A 19,421-nucleotide genomic window follows, 5' to 3' on the forward strand; every position below is an offset into this window, starting at 1 on the left:
AACTACAGGAGACTTCCGTTCACTAGTTTTTCTCTTTTTCAAAACTTTTCGGGAGACGGAGAAACCACTTATTGATTTAAATGAGAAGCACAAAGATAGTAAGATAAAGTATGACTTGTAAATACAAACAAACTTAGTTGACAATCGATCTAGAAGTCTTGAGCATAGCGTAGCGCATCCCTCCTGGATCTTCCCCAATCGCAGAGTTTCACCTTGATATCTTTTCTTTCAAGCACGGAGATAGAGTAGTGGAAGAACGATTATCTTGAATGTAGATCCTTTGTCTCATCTTATAGAATTCGATAAGATTTTTATCTAGATCAACTATTATCTGAATGAAGTCATATCTTAATCAGCTCTATCTAGGTGAAGTCATATCTAGATTAAGCCTTATCTTTATCCACATAATCTGAGTTATCCTTATCCTCATCCACATAATAAAGTTGAACCTAATCAGATTACATGTCAACATTTCTTACAACTTAGCAATCCTAAACTGAACCCAGTTGGTCTGTCGAACCACTGGTTCGATCTTCTAAACTAGTTTAGTTCAATCGTAATCAAGTCCGGTTCAACCATTTACATTTGTCTACTTACTATTTTGCTTTCAGCTCCAAGTTCATGCAAAGCAATCATACTATTGGTACCCCAAGGTAGTTTTGATGTGATCAACTAAGTCAGGTTAGGTCATATTTGTTGGGACCCGTTGGCCGGCTAAAAGGGGGTTGAATATCCCTACACAATTAAAAAGAAATGAACCATTCTTGGACTTAAAAGAACACTTGCGTAAAAAAAATAAAGAAATAAACTAAAAGACAAGGCTCACAGATTTTACTTGGTTACAACTAGGGAGACTGTTAATCCAAGGAAATGAATCGCACTAAGTATCCTTTTCAGGCGGAGAAGCCTCTTACAGCAGTGAAAACACAAAAAGATGAAGCTAAACTAACAAAGTGAAGCGCACAAGTGTTGGAACTCAAATTGCTTGTTGTTGTTAAGCTTATAGACCAAGGTTGTATTTATAGCCTTGGTTGGGGCGCCTGGAAAAGTTCCTCCTTTCCAGGCGCCTAGAGTGGGATAGATTTTTATCCCCGATGCAACGGTCAATGTCCACGTCAATGATGATAAAAGTTGGGTTCCGGGCGCCCAGACTCTGGGCGCCCGACCCCTCAAAGTCAACCTCGTTGACTTTTTCGGTCTGAGCCCTCTGCTCTGATGTTGCTCGCCTCGGTCCGGATCTTACGCTCCGACTCCGCTCGCTTGGGTGATTTTGGCCAACCAAAATAAGGCTCACCCGAATCTAATTTAGGCCTTCTCCTTGAGCAGGCATCCACTCCAGCTTCTCATCCCTCGAACGTCGTGCACATTCTTCTCGTTCACCGGTGTACTCTTTGACAGCTCTTCCGTCTCTCGGATGCACCGAGTCCGTCGGCTCCCTTTCTGTGTCATTCTTCTCGCTAGCTGCGTCTTCTGCTCGACTTCCTGTGCTCCTAAGTTCCTGCATACTTAGACATAGGGATCAAAACCAACAGGACCTAACTTAACTTGTTTGATCATATCAAAACAACCTTGGGATTCCAACAATCTTCCCATTTTTGATGTAAGCAACCCAAGTTAAGCTAGGGCAAACAAATAAAATTAAAGCGAAGATAAATTTTGCAATAGAGCACAAAAAGTAGGAAATTTAATTTTAAGCTACCAAGCTACAAGCTACCTCCCCCTAGATTTAATCTTTTCCTTCTTCTCTTTTGATCACATAAAAAATGGGATATCAAGAAAAATCTAAGGGTAATTCTGATAAATAATTTTTAAAAAAACTTGTCAATTTTTGAAAACTTTAAAAATTATTTCCATTAAAAATTTTCAAAGTAAACTCTGATTTTGGAAATATTGAGAACAATTTTGATAGCGTTAATAATATAATAATTTTAGAACATTTTCAAAAAAATAAAAAATTTCCTCAGTTAAATAATTATTCAAGAATTAATTTTTATAGAAATTTTGGTAAAGTAAATTTAAAAAAAAAAACTTTAAGTAAAAAAAATTTCTAAGAGAAAAAAATTCTAAGTTAAAAATTTGCGCAACATGTAAAATACATTTTGGTAAAACACAAGAAAAAAATTTTAATTTTAAAAAATTTGTATAGAAAATTTTAGAATTTTTCAAAAAATTGAATAACTATTCAAAGCATTATCTAATTTCAATTTTAATGCTTCATCAATTAGTCAATTAAATATTTTATTTCAATATTTGGCTTCCAAGCTATGGTGAGACACTATGCCTTCTTGGTTATTGGATCATCAATCACTTCTAGACAAAGTCTCATAAGGAAATTAAACGTTTAATTTTCTTGTTGAAAGCGCTAAGTCTAAATTAAAGTTCAAGTTAGACAAGACTTTGGAATCCAATATAGGTTCCAGCCAACTGGATTAATTAGGAATTTCTTCGGGGCATATTTCTTTGAAATATTTCTAATTTATCTTTTGTGATATCTAAAATACCAATTTAGGTTATTGAATTTTCTAAAACTTGTATTATATGAGCATACATAAATTTTTCAAGTTACTTATTTCTTTTTACAAAATATCATTTTCTAATTTTATTTTGTCAAACTCTTCTAATAGACAAGATTTTGCTAAAATTAATTTTAAATTTTAAATTTCTTTTTCAAATTTGCAATAATCTTTGGTTAATACTTTCATAAATTTAAACAACTTGTCAGGTGGGAGAGATCATACATAACTTACCTTGTTGACTTCATTATCCGTAACTCCCCCTGAACAGCTACTTTCTTTCGACGTAGCTCCCATTTCATCGATGTTCTCGATGCTCATTTCAGACAAGCTTACTTCGTGTTCATCTTCTTGATGACTTGCCATTAATGCAAGTCTAGAGAAGACCTCAACTTCCAATTCAGACGACGTATCGTCCCACGTCACCTTTAGAATCTTGTACTTGTTTGTTTGGGCATGCTTCTTTCCTTTGTCATTGTCCTTGTTCCTAAGCTTGGGGCAGTTGTCTTTGACGTGCCCTTCTTCGTTACAGTGGTAGCATCTGATCATCCTTTTCTTTCTACCATGCTGATGGTTAGTTTTTCTTGATTTAAATAACTTTTTAAAATGTCTTACCATCATTGTTGTTTAATTTCTTCATCCTCGAGAGAAGATTTTGAATCTTGTTCGTCCATCCTTGCCTTAAGGGCAATGTTGTGCGTCGATTCCTTCTTCATATCTACACATCTCGACTCATGAATTTTAAAAGTTGAAAACAACTCTTCTAAGGTAACAGTTTCTAGATCCTTAGAGATATAGTAGGCATCTACTAATGATACCCATTTCTTATTTCTAGGGAATGCATTAAGTGCGTACCTTAGCGAATCTCGGTTGCTTACCTTTTCTCTGAGATTCGAAAGTCTGGTGATGAGCTCCTTAACTCTCGAGTGAAGGTATGCTATGGTATGGTTTCGTTTTCTTCAAATTGGAGGTCGGTGAACTGATTGCGAAGTACGTCTCGTCTCGCAAGTTTCGCCTCCGAGGTTCCCTCGTGTAGTTCTAGGAATTTCACCTAGAGCTCCTTTGCGAACTCATAAGGTCCGATCCGGTTGACTTCTTGTGGTGGTAGTACGCTTAGCAGATGAAACTCTGCCCTACCGTTTGCCACATAGTCAGCTTGTTCCTTCTTCATCTATTGATACTTTTCCTTGCCCTCGGGTGCTTCAAAACCAAATTCTATTATTAATGATAAATCGAAATTAGTTTTGAAAAATACCTCCATTCTCATTTTTCAGCTTGCAAACTCCCCCTCGAATTTTGGTGGATAGATGCTCGGTCTGGCCATTGATTCGGTGCTTTGATTGGTGGTTAGTCCTCTTGAAGCATCCTGGCTTTGATACCACTTGTTGGGACCCGTTGGCCGGCTAGAAGGGTGGTTGAATATCCCTACACAATTAAAAAGAAACGAACCCTTCTCGGACTTAAAAGAACACTTGCATAAAATAAAATAAAGAAATAAACTAAAAGACGAAGCTCACAGATTTTACTTAGTTACAACTAGGGAGGTTGTTAATCCAAAGAAATGAATCGTACTAAGTATCTCTTTTAGACGAAGAAGCCTCTTACAGTAGTGAAAGCACAAAAAGATAAAGCTAAACTAACAAAATGAAGCGCACAAATGTTGGAACTCAAATTGCTTGTTGTTAAGATTCTGGACTAAGGTTGTATTTAGAGCCTTGGTTGGGGCACCTGGAAGGGTTCCAGGTGCCTGAAGTGAGATAAATTTCTATCCCTGACGCAATGGTCAATGCCCACATCGATGATGATAAAAGTTGGGTTCCAGGCGCCTGGACTTTGGTCGCCCGGAATGGGTCCGAGCGCCTGGCCCCTCAAAGTCAACCTCGTTGACTTTTTCGATCCGAATTCTATGCACCGGTGCTGCCCGCCTCGATCCATATTTTACGCCCCGACTCCGCTCACTTGGGTGATTTTGGCCAACCAAAATAAGGCTTACCCGAATCCAATTTTGGCATTCTCCTCGAGCAGGCTTCCGCTTCGGCTTCTCGTCCTTCGAACGTCGCACACGTTCTTCTCGTCCATCGGTGTACTCTTCCACAACCCTTCCGTCCCTCGGATGTACTGAGCCCATCGGCTCCCTTTCCGTGCCATCCTGCTCGCTAGCTACGTCTTCTACTCGACTTCTTATGCTCCTAAGTTCCTGCATACTTAGACACAGGGATCAAAACCAATAGGACCTAACTTAACTTGTTTGATCACATCAAAATAACCTTGAGGTTCCAATACTATTGATTTTTAACCCTGTGTCTAAGTGTGCAAGAACTTAGGAGCATAGAAAGTCGAGCAAAAGGCGCAGCTAGAGAGAAGGATAGCACGGGAGAGAGTCGGTGGACTCGATGCGTCTGAGGGACGAGATGTAGGATCGATGACGTGCTAAAGGGCATGAATAGTTCTTGTGGCTAATTCATTCATTTCGAAAAACTCAAAGTAAAGCAGCGAAATAAAGAACAAGACAAAAGCAATGCTAACACAATTTCTTTTACTTGGTTCGGAGTCTGTGATGACTCCTACTCCAAGGCCCACGATCGTTGATCACTTTCGATGGGCAATCACTAATAGTTTGAATAAAGATTACAAAACTTGAAGTACAATATAACAAAGTTACCGACAACAATAGAATTGGAAGTCTTTCGTCGATTATCAGGGCAACGTTGAAGAAAGAAGCAATTGTTCGTTCTTGATCTCAGAAATTGTGTTGTTGAAGCAACTGGTCGAGCCCTCCTTAAATAACAAAGCTAGGCCTGATCCAAATCCACTGATATCGGGATCCGATTTTGACTTGTTGCTAATCGGTCGACCGATCCCCTGGTTTGGTTGACCAATCTTGCTTGAATCGGTCCATCTTCCTATCCAGATTCATCTTCGGATGAGTCCTCGTTCGGTCGACCGATCCCGCTATCCTGGCTGGCTTATCTGGTCTGATCTGATCAATCTAGCCTCATTTCGATCATCGTATATCCACTGTTTGGTCGACCGAACCCTAGGTTCAGTCGACCGATCCTTCGGTCGAACTCGTTCATCTGGCTAGAAATCTATCTGTTTGCTTTGGAGGTTTGTTCGACCGATCGATCGATCGACCGATCCTTGGTTCAGTCGATCGATCAAGGCTAAGTCTGACCTTATAAAACTATTAGGTTCCTGCAAAATAGATTTAGACAAAATAGCAAATAATATATAAATCATTATTAATTTGACAACCTTCGGACTGTCCGATTCTGACTTCGGATTTCCTCCAGAAACCCTAGGTCGAACTGACACCTATTGTTCCCTCAACGGGGAATACGTCCTCACCTACTCCTCTCATGAGAGATTACTTGTTGCCAGACCAATCCTTCAGACTGACTGAACTTTCCGCCTAGGGTTACCACCCCCTAGGGTTTTTCATAACCTAGGGTTACCACCCCCTAAGACCTAGGGTTACCTCCCCATAGGGTTTTCCATAACCTAAGATTACAACCTCGTAGGACCTAGGGTTACCACCCCCAAGAGTTTTCCACTTGCCAACTACATCTAGGACTTTCCATCACCTAGAGTTACCGCCTCCTAAGACCTAGGTTTACCTCCCCCTAGGGTTTTCCACCTGCCTAGAATCCACTAGGACTTTCGCCTAAGACAACTTAGGACTTTCCTACAAGCTCAATCAACCTTATTAGATCATAAGATAACTTAAATTTGGACCCTTTGACATAATCAAAACTCATGTCCGATCGTCTGGTGCTTCCTGCACCAACACGAGATGTTGCGAAAGAGTACGCGGGCGGACGAGAAGGGAGCATGCAATGTTTCTGAGGGACGAGAAGCCAGAGTGGAAGGTCGCTCGAGGAGACGAGCAAAAGATGCAGCCATCGAGAAGGACAGCATGGGAGAGCACCGACGAGATCAGTGCGTTTGAGGGATGAGGCGCTACGGAAGAGTATGCCGACAGACGAGAAGGAAGCACGAGACAATTCCAAGGGACGAGAAGTTAGGAGTAGAAGGATGCTCAAGAAGGTCGAAAGTTGGATTCGGGTGAGCCTTATTCCAGATGGCCAAGATCATCCAAGCAAACGGAGCCAGAGCAGAAGACCCAGATCAAGACAAGCGGAACCAGAGCAGAAGACCAGGATCGAAAGTCAAAAAAATGTTGACTTTTTAGTCCTGGGTGCCCAGACCCAGTTCGGGGCGCCCGGACCAGTCCGGGGCGCCCGGAACCCTTCCAGGCGCCCGGACCATGATTTTTATCCAGAACGCATCAAACAAGATCCGTTGCGATGGGGATAAAATTTTATTCCCCTCTAGGCACCTAGAACCCTTCCAGGCACCTCGACCAAAGCTATAAATACAATCCTGGTCCCAGAAGCTAGAATAGGACTTGAAAAATACTTGTTATTGATTCTACTTGATTTTAGCTTTGTTATTGTGAGCCATCAACATTGTAAGAGGCTTCTCGGCCTGAAGGAGACTTTGATAGTGAGCTTCAACTGCCTTGGATTAACAACCTCCCTGGTTGTAACCAAGTAAATTGTTTGCACCTCTTCTTTCTCTTAGTCTCTTATTTATTATATGCAAATATTAGTGTAATTTAGCTTGTAAAGTCTGAGAAAGGTTTTTTAATTTTGCAGGGTTATTCACCCTCCTCTAGCCGACCGTCCAAGGGTCCTATCAAGTGGTATCAGAGCTAGGACGTCTCAGAAGGACTAACCCCCGACTAAAGCAAACAAGAAATGGCCAGAGCTAGCATCTACCCACCAACGTTCGAGGGGGAGTTCGCGTTTTGGAAGTGACGAATGGAGGTAATTCTTAAAACAGATTTTAATATTTTATTAATAATGAAATATGATTATGAAGCATCGAAGAACACGAACGGAGAAGAAATTAAAAAACACCTCTAGACCAAAAAGTAGCGCAACCATTTTACGTCAAATGATAAGGCTGAATTTCATCTTTTAAGCGTACTACCGGTTGAAGATCTTGATAAAATCGACAACTATCAAAGTGCAAAAGAACTTTAGGAAAAGTTCTTGAAGCTCTATGAAGAACCAAAAGAAGCCGAATCTAACTCTTCGATGGACACCAAGTCATCATCAGAAGAATCTGAAATCGAGGAAATCACCGGAATAACTCTAATAGCCGAGTACCTACCAGAAGATGAAGCAAGCTCATCCTCAATGAACAACAAAAGCATCAATGAAGAGGGAGCATCGTCAGAGGAAAGCATCACTACAGGGGGAGCATCAAAAATTGATATGGTAAGTCATGTAATTAAACTTCCTCTAAAGTAATTATATAAATTTGTACAAATGGTAAGTAAATCATTGTATAATAAGAGAACAAAGTATATCAAATCAAAGAAAGAATTTGCATGTCTAAAAGAAGAATTTGAGAAATTAAAAGATAAAATAGAAATATTAGAAAAGGATAATTCATGCATAAATGTTTCTCTTGCTCCAGAAAGAAATTTCAAATATCATCGAAAGATGAATTGGTATTATAAATTTCACAAGGGGCAAATTATAAAATTATCTAGAAAACATGTTCCTAAAAAACTCTTGATAAATCAAGTAGGTAGGAACCTATATTGGGTTCCAAAATCATGGTTAAATCAAATATCTTTGCATGATTTATGTTAGACATTAATTAGAACTTCGTTTTTTTTTAGAAAGAAAACATTTTTGAACTTTTTTGTTGGTGAATTTTCTATAAACTCTCGAAAAGTCAATTATTGAAATTTTATATTTTTGCAAAGTCACTTACTATTATATATTCTCAGAAAATATCTCAATTTTTTTTTAATAACTATGCTTAAGCATTCTTTTAAGATCTGACTTTATGTAAAACATAAGTTATCTTTGCTGAACATTATATATTTTTTCTTTTTTTGCTCTACTTGTTATAAAAAAATTTCAGGATTTTTTTCTCCAAGTCTAAAAATCTAGATTTTCAATTGCTTAAACTTCTTGATTTTTTTTTTCAGATTTTTCAAACCCTTAGACTTTTTTGACATTCCAAGTAATATGTTTAACATACCTCACTTTTAATGTGATCAAAAGGGAGAGTAGTAAAGATTAAGTCTAGGGGGAGGGTAATATAAAATTTTAAATTTTAATTTTTGCACTTAATTTTTGTACTTGTAAAATTTTTTATACTTGCAAATCTTTTTTATAAACTGCTATTTGTTTACCCTAACTTAACTTGGGTTTGATCATATCAAAAAGGAGGAGATTATTGGTACCCCAAGGCAGCTTTGATGTGATCAACCAAGTCAGGTTAGATCCTGTTGGTTTTTAACCCTGTGTCTAAGTGTGCAGAAACTTAGGAGCACAGGAAGTCAAGCAAAAGATGCAGCTAGTGAGAAGGGTGGCATGGGAGAGAGCCGATAGGCTTGGTGCATCCAAGGGACGAGATATTGCGGAAGAGTACGCAAGCGGACGAGAATGGAGCTTGTAATGTTTCCGAGGGACGAGAAGCCGGAGCAGAAGGTTTCTTGAAGAGACGAGCAAAAGACACAGCCAGCGAAAAGGACGACATGGGATAGAGCCGACGAGCTTGGTGCATCTGAGGGACGAGGTGCTGCGGAAGAGTACGCTGGTAAATGAGAAGGAAGCACATGGTGATTTTGAGGGACGAGCAACAAGGAGCGGAAGGTTGCTCGAGAAGGCCGAAAGTTGGGTTCAAGTGATCCCTATTCCGTATGGCTGAGATCACCCAAGTGAGCAGAGCCGGAGCAGAAGACTCGAATCAAAGTGAGCAGAATCGGAGTGGAAGACTGGGTCTAAAAGTCAACAAAATGTTGACTTTTAGGTCCGGGCGCCCGTAATCCTTTCGGGCGCCTGAACGGTTATGTTTATCCGGGACGCGTCAAACGTGATCTATTATGACAGAGATAAAGTTTTATCCCCCTCTAAATGCCTGGAACCCTTCCAGGCGCCCTAACCAGGGCTATAAATACAAGCCTAGTCCCAGAAGCTAAAATATGACTTGAAAAACACTTGTAATTGATTCTACTTGATTCTATCTTTGTTATTGTGAGCCATTAATGTTGTAAAAGGCTTCTCCCCCTAAAGAAAACTTTGATAGTGAGCTTCAACTGCCTTGGATTAATAACTTCCCTGATTGTAACCAAGTAAATCGTTTACGCCTCTTCTTTCTCTTAGTGTCTTATTTATTATATACAAGTTTTAGTGCAATTTAGCTTATAAAGTTCGAGAAAGGTTGTTTTAATTTTGCAAGGCTATTCACCCCTCTCTAGCCGGCCGCCCAAGGGTCCTATCACATACAACAACAAACAAGCAACCTAATCCTTAATCTTGTAAGTCTACCTGACCTACTAGGCTTACTTTTTCCTTGAGGGTCCCTCCTCCAAGTCTACCTCCTAAGGGTTAATCCCTTAGGATCAAGTGCACTCCTTTAATTCTATCCGACCTATTAGGCTTCATGCTTGGACTACATCCAATACTTTATCACATAAGAGTTACTCCTTTGGATCTTACCACCCAAGGTTCACTCCCCTAGGATTTCCTTGTGCCAAACATCCGGTTAGCTTTGACCTGCTTGGACTTACCCTTGCTAGATATTCGATCCCACAAACTTGCCTGGATTTTGCCTTACCTAACTTCCAGTTAGGGCTTGTTTATGCCAAACATCTGGTCCTAATAACCTGCTTGGACTTTGTCTTGCATAACATCCAGTTAGGACTTGCCCTTGCCAGACATTCAGTTCTACAAATCTACCTAGACTTTGTCTTTCCTAACCTCTAGTTAGAACTTGCCCTTTCTAGTCATCCTAACTAGACTTTGTCTCTTCCAAACATCAAGTTATGTTTGGATCAATCCTTGGTCAATTTGACCAAACTTAGATATATTGTCAAACATTGAAATCCTAGAGGCTGATTACACCAACAATTTCTCCTTTTTTGATATTTGACAATTTTATTAAGTTAAACTTGGGTCTTAAGGGTTTTATCAATGTGGGAAGGTTACTAGATTGTTTAACTTAGGCCACATTCCTCTTTTGATAGACATCAATAATGGATAATTTTGTAAGCTTTGTACCAACAATATAAAAGGCTATCTTGATAAAAAGTCTTTTTTCCATAGGATAATTTTATACACTTTTTTCCATTTTTAAATTTTCATCGTAAGTCAAAATTGGTCTAATAATTAACCTCTCTTGATAAATTTATCGATTCTTCAAATTTTTTTGAAATTGGTGCAACACCACTTGAACCGTTTTTTGCCTTTTCTACTCTCGTACTACTAATCCAAGATCAAGTCTTGGTATACATTATTTTTCATTTTTGTTGTGAAAGATTATTAAATGGCTTATCAAGAAGGCTACAGTATCGTACGCGCTGTCTGTTTTCTCTAGTGAGGATTTCAAATACTGAAAATGTTGGATGGAGTATTATTTGAAGACGCAAGTTGAGATGTGGATCATCATGCAGACATGTTTCCCCTACTAGTCAATAGCTCCGGATCACTCTTGTGTCATGTGAAAACTAGGACACACACATGATGAAAAAGTAGCCTCCTGTTGGGATTCTCAAGTGTCGTCCCTTATATTGTACTATAGCATGGGCCTAGCACACCCTTACCAAGTCCAATTTATAGGTCTAGGTACTAATTTACGTGTATTAATGCATTAAAATATACATGCAACACATCTAAATGACGACTAGTTATTATTATTTGTTGATATGATAAATAAAAAATAATATGCTTAGATTAAGATTGATAAAAGTATGATTAAAACATGACCAATCAGCATGATATTGATACACATATCAATATTTTAGTTATGTCCGATGACACAAGAAAGGTCGTGCACAAAGCTCCCATTAATACAGATCCTCGGGTCTATTCAATGACAACCACAAATAATTAAGAGTAATTTATGGGATGATAGTGGTGAATATTTGATGAATATTACTAGCCAATTGAGTGATTGCAAACTATAGGTTGAGGCTTAGTAATCAATTCCAAATCGAACCAATTTAATCAAAACTGAATAAATTGAATTTTTTTTGAACTATATGAACTGATCAAACTTTTTAATAAAAATCAAACAAATTGAACTGATTGGTTAACGCAACGGATACTATCAACTCCTTTAATTCGCGCACGAATACTAAAATTGATACTTCTACAACTTATTGATTCAAAAGAGAATATCAAAAAATAGAGAAAATACTTGTTCCAAGAAGAAGACCACAGTTCAAAATATAATTAAACCAAAATTCTTCAAAACAACTAAGCAGGTCAAATATATAGACTCTAATCTTAAATATGCAAAAGATTAAAATAACATTAAAAACCTAACTCAACAAAATTAATAAAAAGGATTAAAATTGTTTTTTCCTATTCCCGTATCATAAGTTAATTCAATTTTTAATCGAATTAATCAGACTTTTCAATAATAATATATATTTCTATCTGATTTTAACTTTTTAAATAGTTGACTTTGAGAATATATACTTACTTCTTATTACTAGTGATAACTTTGGTAACGTGATATATATGTAAAATCATAAAATTGGATATTATCCCTTATCCAAATTCTTAACAACTGTGATATATAGTTACAAAAGAGAATAAAATAAATTAGTTTATTATAAACAAATTGAATTTTTAAATTTGATCGATTAAATTGGTTAATTCAGTTTAATCGAAATCGAATTTTACGATCACGGTTACTATAGGCGGCTTTTCTGTGCATGACCGGTTGGGCTTAATGGTGGCAATAATTGGGTAAGATCACTTGGAGAAGACGATTGTAAGATAGTCCTCAAAGATATGTTTCAACTAATCACTGCCTCAAGCAATGAGACACACCGAGCTAATTGTGATTTTAAAGGAATTAAACTGATCTGTTTAGAAAAAATTCAAGATGTCTTTTTCTGGCATCTGCCTTATTATTATGGCTATCTTGAATTATTTTAACTGAGTTATATCTTTAAAAAATAATAATAATTAGATTTAACGGTTAAATAATTGATATTTGTGAAAATTATCATTATAGATACTCTAATAAATTTTATATTAAATGTCATTAGAAAGTGTTTATAACCATATTTATATCAAGAAATTATCATAATAATTATTCATTCTAATAATATTTCGTGGTGGTCGATGTAACTTAGGAAATGATAAAAGTGAGATGGGATATTAATTACGTACACTGAACCATTATTAACCTTTTTCAATTTTTAAATTGTGGTTCAGATTGGGTTAATTCGATCCTACCTGTACATGCATTGTCCCAACCTCTCACAATGAGATGATGGGGCCCACACTTAAGTAGTGGGTCCCACCATCTCATTGTGAGAGGTTGGGGCAGTACCTGTACAGATAGGATGAAATTTACCAATTGATTGCGCGTCCCATTGAGACCTGGACTATATATATATATATATCTATATATATATATATATATATATATATATATATATATAATTTTGATACTATGCGCGTCTTCTTATACGCGCACGTGCACGTCTTCTGTTTTTTTTTTTTTTTAAATCCAAGATTTCAATTGGTCGTCCTTCATGATCAACTCGTATGCTTAGCGAGTGTTTGAGCGGATGAGATCGATGACGTTGGCCGTGGAGACCTTGAAAGCAGACGATTTGAAGCCGAAAACCCGGAATGGATCGGCGAATCCCTTCGTCTCGCTGGAATTCCGAGGCAAGCGCCGCCGCACTGCCACCAAGCTCTACTCCCTTAGCCCCTGCTGGGACGAGACACTGCTCTTCCCTGTCGCTGACCCCCTCGACCTCCCACAGAGCACGATCGAGGTCTCTGTCTACCACGACAACTCCAACTTTAACTCAACCGCCCAACATCGCAACAGCTTCCTCGGCCGCGTCAGCCTGTCGGGTTCTTCCGTCGCGCCATGCCGCCTCGACGCTGCGCTCCAGCTTTGTCCTCTCGATAAGCGCAGCTTCTTCTCCAACACCGAGGCGAGCGAGGAAGGCCGAGGAACACCGAGGCGAAGACTAGGAACTCCGCGGAACGGCGAGGAACGCCGAGGCGAGCGAGGAGAGTAACCGAGGAACACCGAGGCGAGCGAGGAAGACAACGATGTTCCTGTCCTGAACTCTGTTCAGGCGGAGGCGGAGACAGAGACTCTGTTCAGGTGGAGGCGGAGGCGGAGGCGGATGAGCGAGGAGACGAGCGAGGAGAGTAAAAGTTAGGTTTTAAAAACAGAAAAGCGAAATTGTTTTGATGAGAAAATCTTGGATTTAAAAAAAAAAATACCAGAAGACGCGCACAGTATCAAAACTATATATATATATATATATATATATATATATATATATATATATATATAGAGTCGAGCAATGATCCAAAATTGGAGAAGCAAGCTGCTCTTTGTCACCCCATTTCCCTTGGGACCAAGAACAAGCTCCAAAGAAGAAGAAGCACTTATCGCAATCTCAGGTACAATGGCTAGTTGGAAAGCCGCCAATCTCTTGATTTACATTCATGTGAAACCGTTGCAACCGATCCTGCATACCAATCATCCGCCGCTTACAGTAATGACACTAAGCCAAGGTTTCTATGGATTCAGTCCTCTATATATATATATATATATATATATATATATATATATATATATATATATGTCTTTTAGTAATATTAAGTCATGTTTGATTAAATGATGAGAATAATTATGAATATGTGTTTGATAGTAAGATGAAATGAAAATGAAAATGAAAATGAAATTCCAATTAATTATATGGATGGTTGGTTAATTTTCATAAATATAGAAATCATTCTCAAACTCACAGTTCAAATACTATCTTTTATTATTATTTCATTCTCTCATTCTCAAATTCATCAACCAAACATCCAAAGTATAGTACGCCGGCCTTTGAAAATTTTGAAGATAGCTTCATTTGGTAAAATGTCGAACGTACATTTATTGATCTCCTTGTATAACAATTCAATTTCAAGCTTCAACAATTTTACTTCTAATTATGATCAACGAAGTAAGCGAACACACCAACAAACGCCGCATTGGCATAAGTGGTGGGCTCAGTTAGCGCCGATTGACGTCGGTCATCGTGAAAATAATCTGTTCCATCGTTAGGCCCTCCGACAATAGCTCCAGTCAGCTCATTCATATTAGGATTGGGTCCGTTTAAGTAAGAGAAACCGTCTCTGCATGCGATGAAAGAGGGATGCGTGTTGATGGACGGGAGGGAGGCCCCTCTGTGATGAACATGTTGAGGGAACTTGGGGCCGTAACCGGCCATGTAAGACATTCCCATTGGATTGGTACCTAAGATGTAGTCGGCCTATAACATCAACAAACAAACAAACAAACAAACATTTGTAAATTTTCAGAGAAAGTGACGATCGATAATGCCGGCCCTCAGGCCCCTGAGTTTTTTTATGGTAAATTAATTACCTGAGTTTTTGCAAATTCTACCAGCTTCAAAGGGGGAAATTGGGTGTTGCCGCAGGTGATGATTTGATTAGCTTGCGTGAGATGTTTAGCATAGATAAGAGCAAGCAAAGAAAGTGCACCGACGAATTGATTGTTGCACCCATCGGTCTTAAAGAGCAGACCCCCTGCACATAAATAACTGAATTATATATACTAGTTATGACACGTTGACACGTATATGTAAAAGATTTTTTTTCATAAAAAATTAATTTAATTTTATATATTAAATATTATATTAATAACATCAAATACTTTAATTCATTAAAGTATTATATTAAATATTATATTTTTTTAAAGTAGATTTAGTTTAAGTTATCATACATAATCTTAATTATTTGATTATCAAATAAAATATAATCAAATATTATTTAGTTCAACTAGATAATACAATGAAAACTTATTTATTTAATAATTTTAATAAATAATCTAATTAATATTTTATTGTATTATCCTCAATTACAACAACTAATCATACATATTACTTTATTTATAAAAATTTTTATTTATGGGTTTTCAAAAAATCCCTTTTTTATTTTATTTTTTTTTATTTTTTTACGTTTTTTTATTTATTATTATTTTTTAACGTTTTTTAAAAAAACTTTTATGTGTTTTCTCTTTGTTTAAAGTTTTTTTTTTATTTTTTTAATATTTTTCTCTTATCAGAGGATATTTTTATTAAAAAATTAATTAACTGTAAAATAAAAAAAAACCTTAGTTTTCCGATTTCGAGTTGTCGTGCATGGAATATTACTCAGGAATCATTGATTACCTAAACCAAACAAGATTTTAATTGATAATGTTGGATGGATAATTAAGGTTATCAAGGATAATCCTCAAGTAAATATATCCTAAAATTGTCAGCCAAAAATATTTATTAAAGTTTCTCCTCGTGATGTTGATAATCCTAAGATAAATGGGACTAAAGAGAATAATGATATGTATATTTTTTATATAAAAAATAACTATAAAAAAATTACTAATAAATTTTAAATTTATTTTAACTAATTTAATTTTAGATTTCATTAAAAACATTAGAGTCAATATTTTTAGTAAAATAATAAGATATTTTCCAATCTGGGAGATAATTTTATTTTTACCGATTGCGCCCTAGCCAGAAAGTTATTTCACTCTGTCATTTAATTAATTTTTTTAATCGATCGAGAAAATGATAATTAATAACACGAGAAGTTATTAATTAATTGACGAACCTGGTGTGAATTTGGTGGTCCTGGTGGGGGATTCTGGTAGCACGGCGCATGCAAAGGTTTGAGCTTCTTTTTCGTACTGACCAATCTGCAATTTTGTTAAAAATTTTATCATAAGTCAAAAAAAATAAAGTCAGTTTATAATTTTAAAAATTATTTTAAAAAATAAATATATTTATTTTATATTTATATTCATTAATAGATATATTAAAATTAATTAATACCTGGCTTAGGAGGACGTAAATTCCTACTTGTTTATTGTCCCATGAAAACTCAGTGTCAACGTTATAATACTCAGTTACTTCTGCCTTGAACTTCATTTTTCGAATGGCTGTATCAACATGTTTTTGGTATTTTCTGCTGTTGGTGGCTCTATTTAACCATGCTGCAGCCCAAGCTAACTCGTCCTGCAACATATATAATAATGGGCAAATTTTAATGGCTAAAATTTAGCCGGCTAGAAAATAAATATAAGTGTTTAAATAATATATTTATTTTAAAAATATAATTAGTTATTAATATAGGGAGGGATATTTTTTAAAAATTAAATATGAAAATAAATACAAAAAAATATAATTGACGACAAATAAAATATGATATTATTTGAACTCTTTAAAAGTCAATTCTAACTAGTATTCTAGCCATTTACAACTGTTCATAGAATAATTATATAAATATTTTACTAGAAATAAAAGAAATTAATTAAAACAATATTAATTATAATTACTTGGTAGCCACTGAAATCACAGTAAAATGGGCAGACTGCGCCGCCAATGCTATTGTTGTATGAGCCCTGGTAGGTGTTTGCGAAATAAAACGCCTGCAAAAAAATTATAAAAAAACAAATAAATTAAATTGTATGCTTTTATATGCGTTAGAACATTAATTAAGCATCGATAATTGAGTGCAGGCTATTTTGCATGCGTGTGCGTGTTGAATTTAAATAAGCGTCGAAGTTAGTTGTATGTGTAGGAGAACTTTTATACGTACATAATCCTAAAATCTTTGAAATTATATACATTTTTATAGCGATAAATTACTATCACAACACCGTTCATACAGCCCTAATGATCACTTCGTCCCTTCGGATGAGTCTAGTGGTTAGCACATGAGGTGTTGTCATCAATAAGATCTGGGATTCGAATTTCGATAAAATCGAGATAAATACCTCCCTTATGTGCTAGTCACTATTCCAAAGGATAGTAGTCACCCGTGATTTACCTCCTCCGTGTTGACCCTGGACGAATTGATGGAAACGTTGGGGGCGAACATATATACCTTTTGCCACCAATATAGCCCTAATGATCACTTCTATTATTAATTTTCAGGGTTTCAAATACGTACCCCCTTCGCTTTAGACAACAAGCGCCCGGAGTAGGCAGCGTCGTAGGTCTTGAAGGCGATTGAGGCAGCAGCCAGCGCGGCGGCGATCTCACCGGCGACCTCGGAGCCCGGGTGAGTGGTGTTGACGGCGTACACGGGGCGCGGGGTGTCCATGTCCTCGGGCCGTTCCCAGCATACGTGGTCGCTGTAGGGGTTGCCCACCATGGCGTAGACGGTGTTGGGCAAGTTGGCCGTGGCCTTGAGCAAGAAATCTGTGTTCCATCTCAGAGTTTCCGCAGCATTAATCCACTCGTCTCCCTTGGCCATCCCGTCGCCGAACTCGATGATGCTCCACGCCAACAACGTCGCCGTGAACGCCATCGGAAAGCTGTACTTCACGTTGTCCCCGGCGTCGTAGTATCCGCCCGTCAGATCAACCTAAACAAACAAATAGATCATCGATTAATTACAGCTAGTTCCTCGTAGACACAAGAATAGGCAGGCGTGTATGTATAGCTAATTGTCTTACACCAGCCTCTTGGCCATCGCGTAGAGCCGAGTCCTTCCTCCATGTCAGGCGTTGGTTAGGAGGAAGCTTCCCTGATCGCTGCCCTTCGAAGAACAACAAGCTCTTGCTCAGCGCGAGCTTGTAATCGGGGTTTTGAGCCGATACAACCGATGCCATTGCAGTTGACATCAACAACAACACACCACAAACTACAACGCAAATCCTCTCCATCGACATTTTCTCCTCAAATCTCACATCAATTTTAGGTCTTCTTAATAGGTATTTATAGAAATGGATGATAGTGTTTCATTTTGGACCTATCCCCTCACTTGCCAACTAAGGGAAATTTCCTTAAGAAGTATAGATATATATCAAGTCAATGTAAACCTTATTTGAATTATGGTGGCAAAACACCGCCAACCCGTCCCAGAAATATGAATTATGAAACTATGCATGATTTGATCTAATCAACGAAATATTGAATTGAATCGTAATAATTTATTCCATTTAATTTAGAAAGAAACCATCCTTACAATTCTACATGTCTAATTTTGTGAAGATTTGAAAAAAAATTGGAATGAAACCATCCTTAAAATTATAATATAGTTTATATCTATATCTATATCTATATCTATGTCTATATCCATATCCATATCTATATCTATATCTATATCTATATATAGCAATTATATAACGTAGAAATAGCTAGGAAGAAGCACAATTTTAATTTTATTTATTTATTTTGCAAGTTTCCATTTGTCACTAATTTTTGGTAACTCAAATAATAACTTCTTTTTCTCCCTTTCACCCAAACATAAGTATCTACCTAAATTATTTTGGCGAGTGTCATTTAATTTTGTTATATGTGGTATTTATTAACTTATATGCTTGCCTAAATTAATTCTTTGAGGATATAAACAAGATAAAATTGGTTTATTAATTCATTAGTTCAGTTTCGATTGCATAATAAGTTAAATTATTGGTCTCGATTGAATTTACACAAAAAATTAAAATCCACCATAACCGTTAATGTTCAAAAAATGTTATAGAATACTTTGCATAGTCTACGAGAAGAAACATATATTTATGTTTCTTTCAAAGAAACATCATTTTTACTATGAATGAACTTGATATATTATAAAACTACGTCAAAAAATTGTCAACCATGGTTTGAATATTATTATGCATTTTCATTCATTAGGTCGACCGAATATCCATCGTGTATCCTAATAGTAAAAAGGTAAACATCACCTTGGCGGCCCTTTTAGGGTGGCTCCTCATTATCTGGAAAGGAGATAAATCGTCGCACTAACAGCAAAACATGCAAAGAGGGGTTAAGGCAACCAATGTGATATTCTGTACCTGCTGTGAATCGACTCCAGACCT

The 19,421-nt window shown here is 36.9% G+C and overlaps 1 protein-coding gene across 1 annotated transcript; it reads right to left on the reverse strand.

The window, feature by feature from the left end:
* Nucleotides 1–383: 383 nt before the first annotated feature.
* LOC121995158 (endoglucanase 8-like) lies at nucleotides 384–18,266 on the reverse strand. Its single transcript, XM_042548975.1, has 9 exons — nucleotides 18,057–18,266; nucleotides 17,549–17,965; nucleotides 16,932–17,024; nucleotides 16,426–16,611; nucleotides 16,208–16,292; nucleotides 14,961–15,124; nucleotides 14,537–14,847; nucleotides 13,102–13,138; nucleotides 384–449 (listed from the first exon to the last, which is right to left on the reverse strand). Exons 1-9 carry the CDS (start codon nucleotides 18,264–18,266, stop codon nucleotides 384–386), a joined length of 1,569 nt encoding a protein of 522 aa, XP_042404909.1.
* Between the last annotated feature and the right edge of the window lie 1,155 nt (nucleotides 18,267–19,421).

The sequence above is a fragment of the Zingiber officinale genome, chromosome 6A, assembly GCF_018446385.1.
Source record: "Zingiber officinale cultivar Zhangliang chromosome 6A, Zo_v1.1, whole genome shotgun sequence".
NCBI classification, from domain to species: Eukaryota; Viridiplantae; Streptophyta; class Magnoliopsida; order Zingiberales; family Zingiberaceae; genus Zingiber; species Zingiber officinale.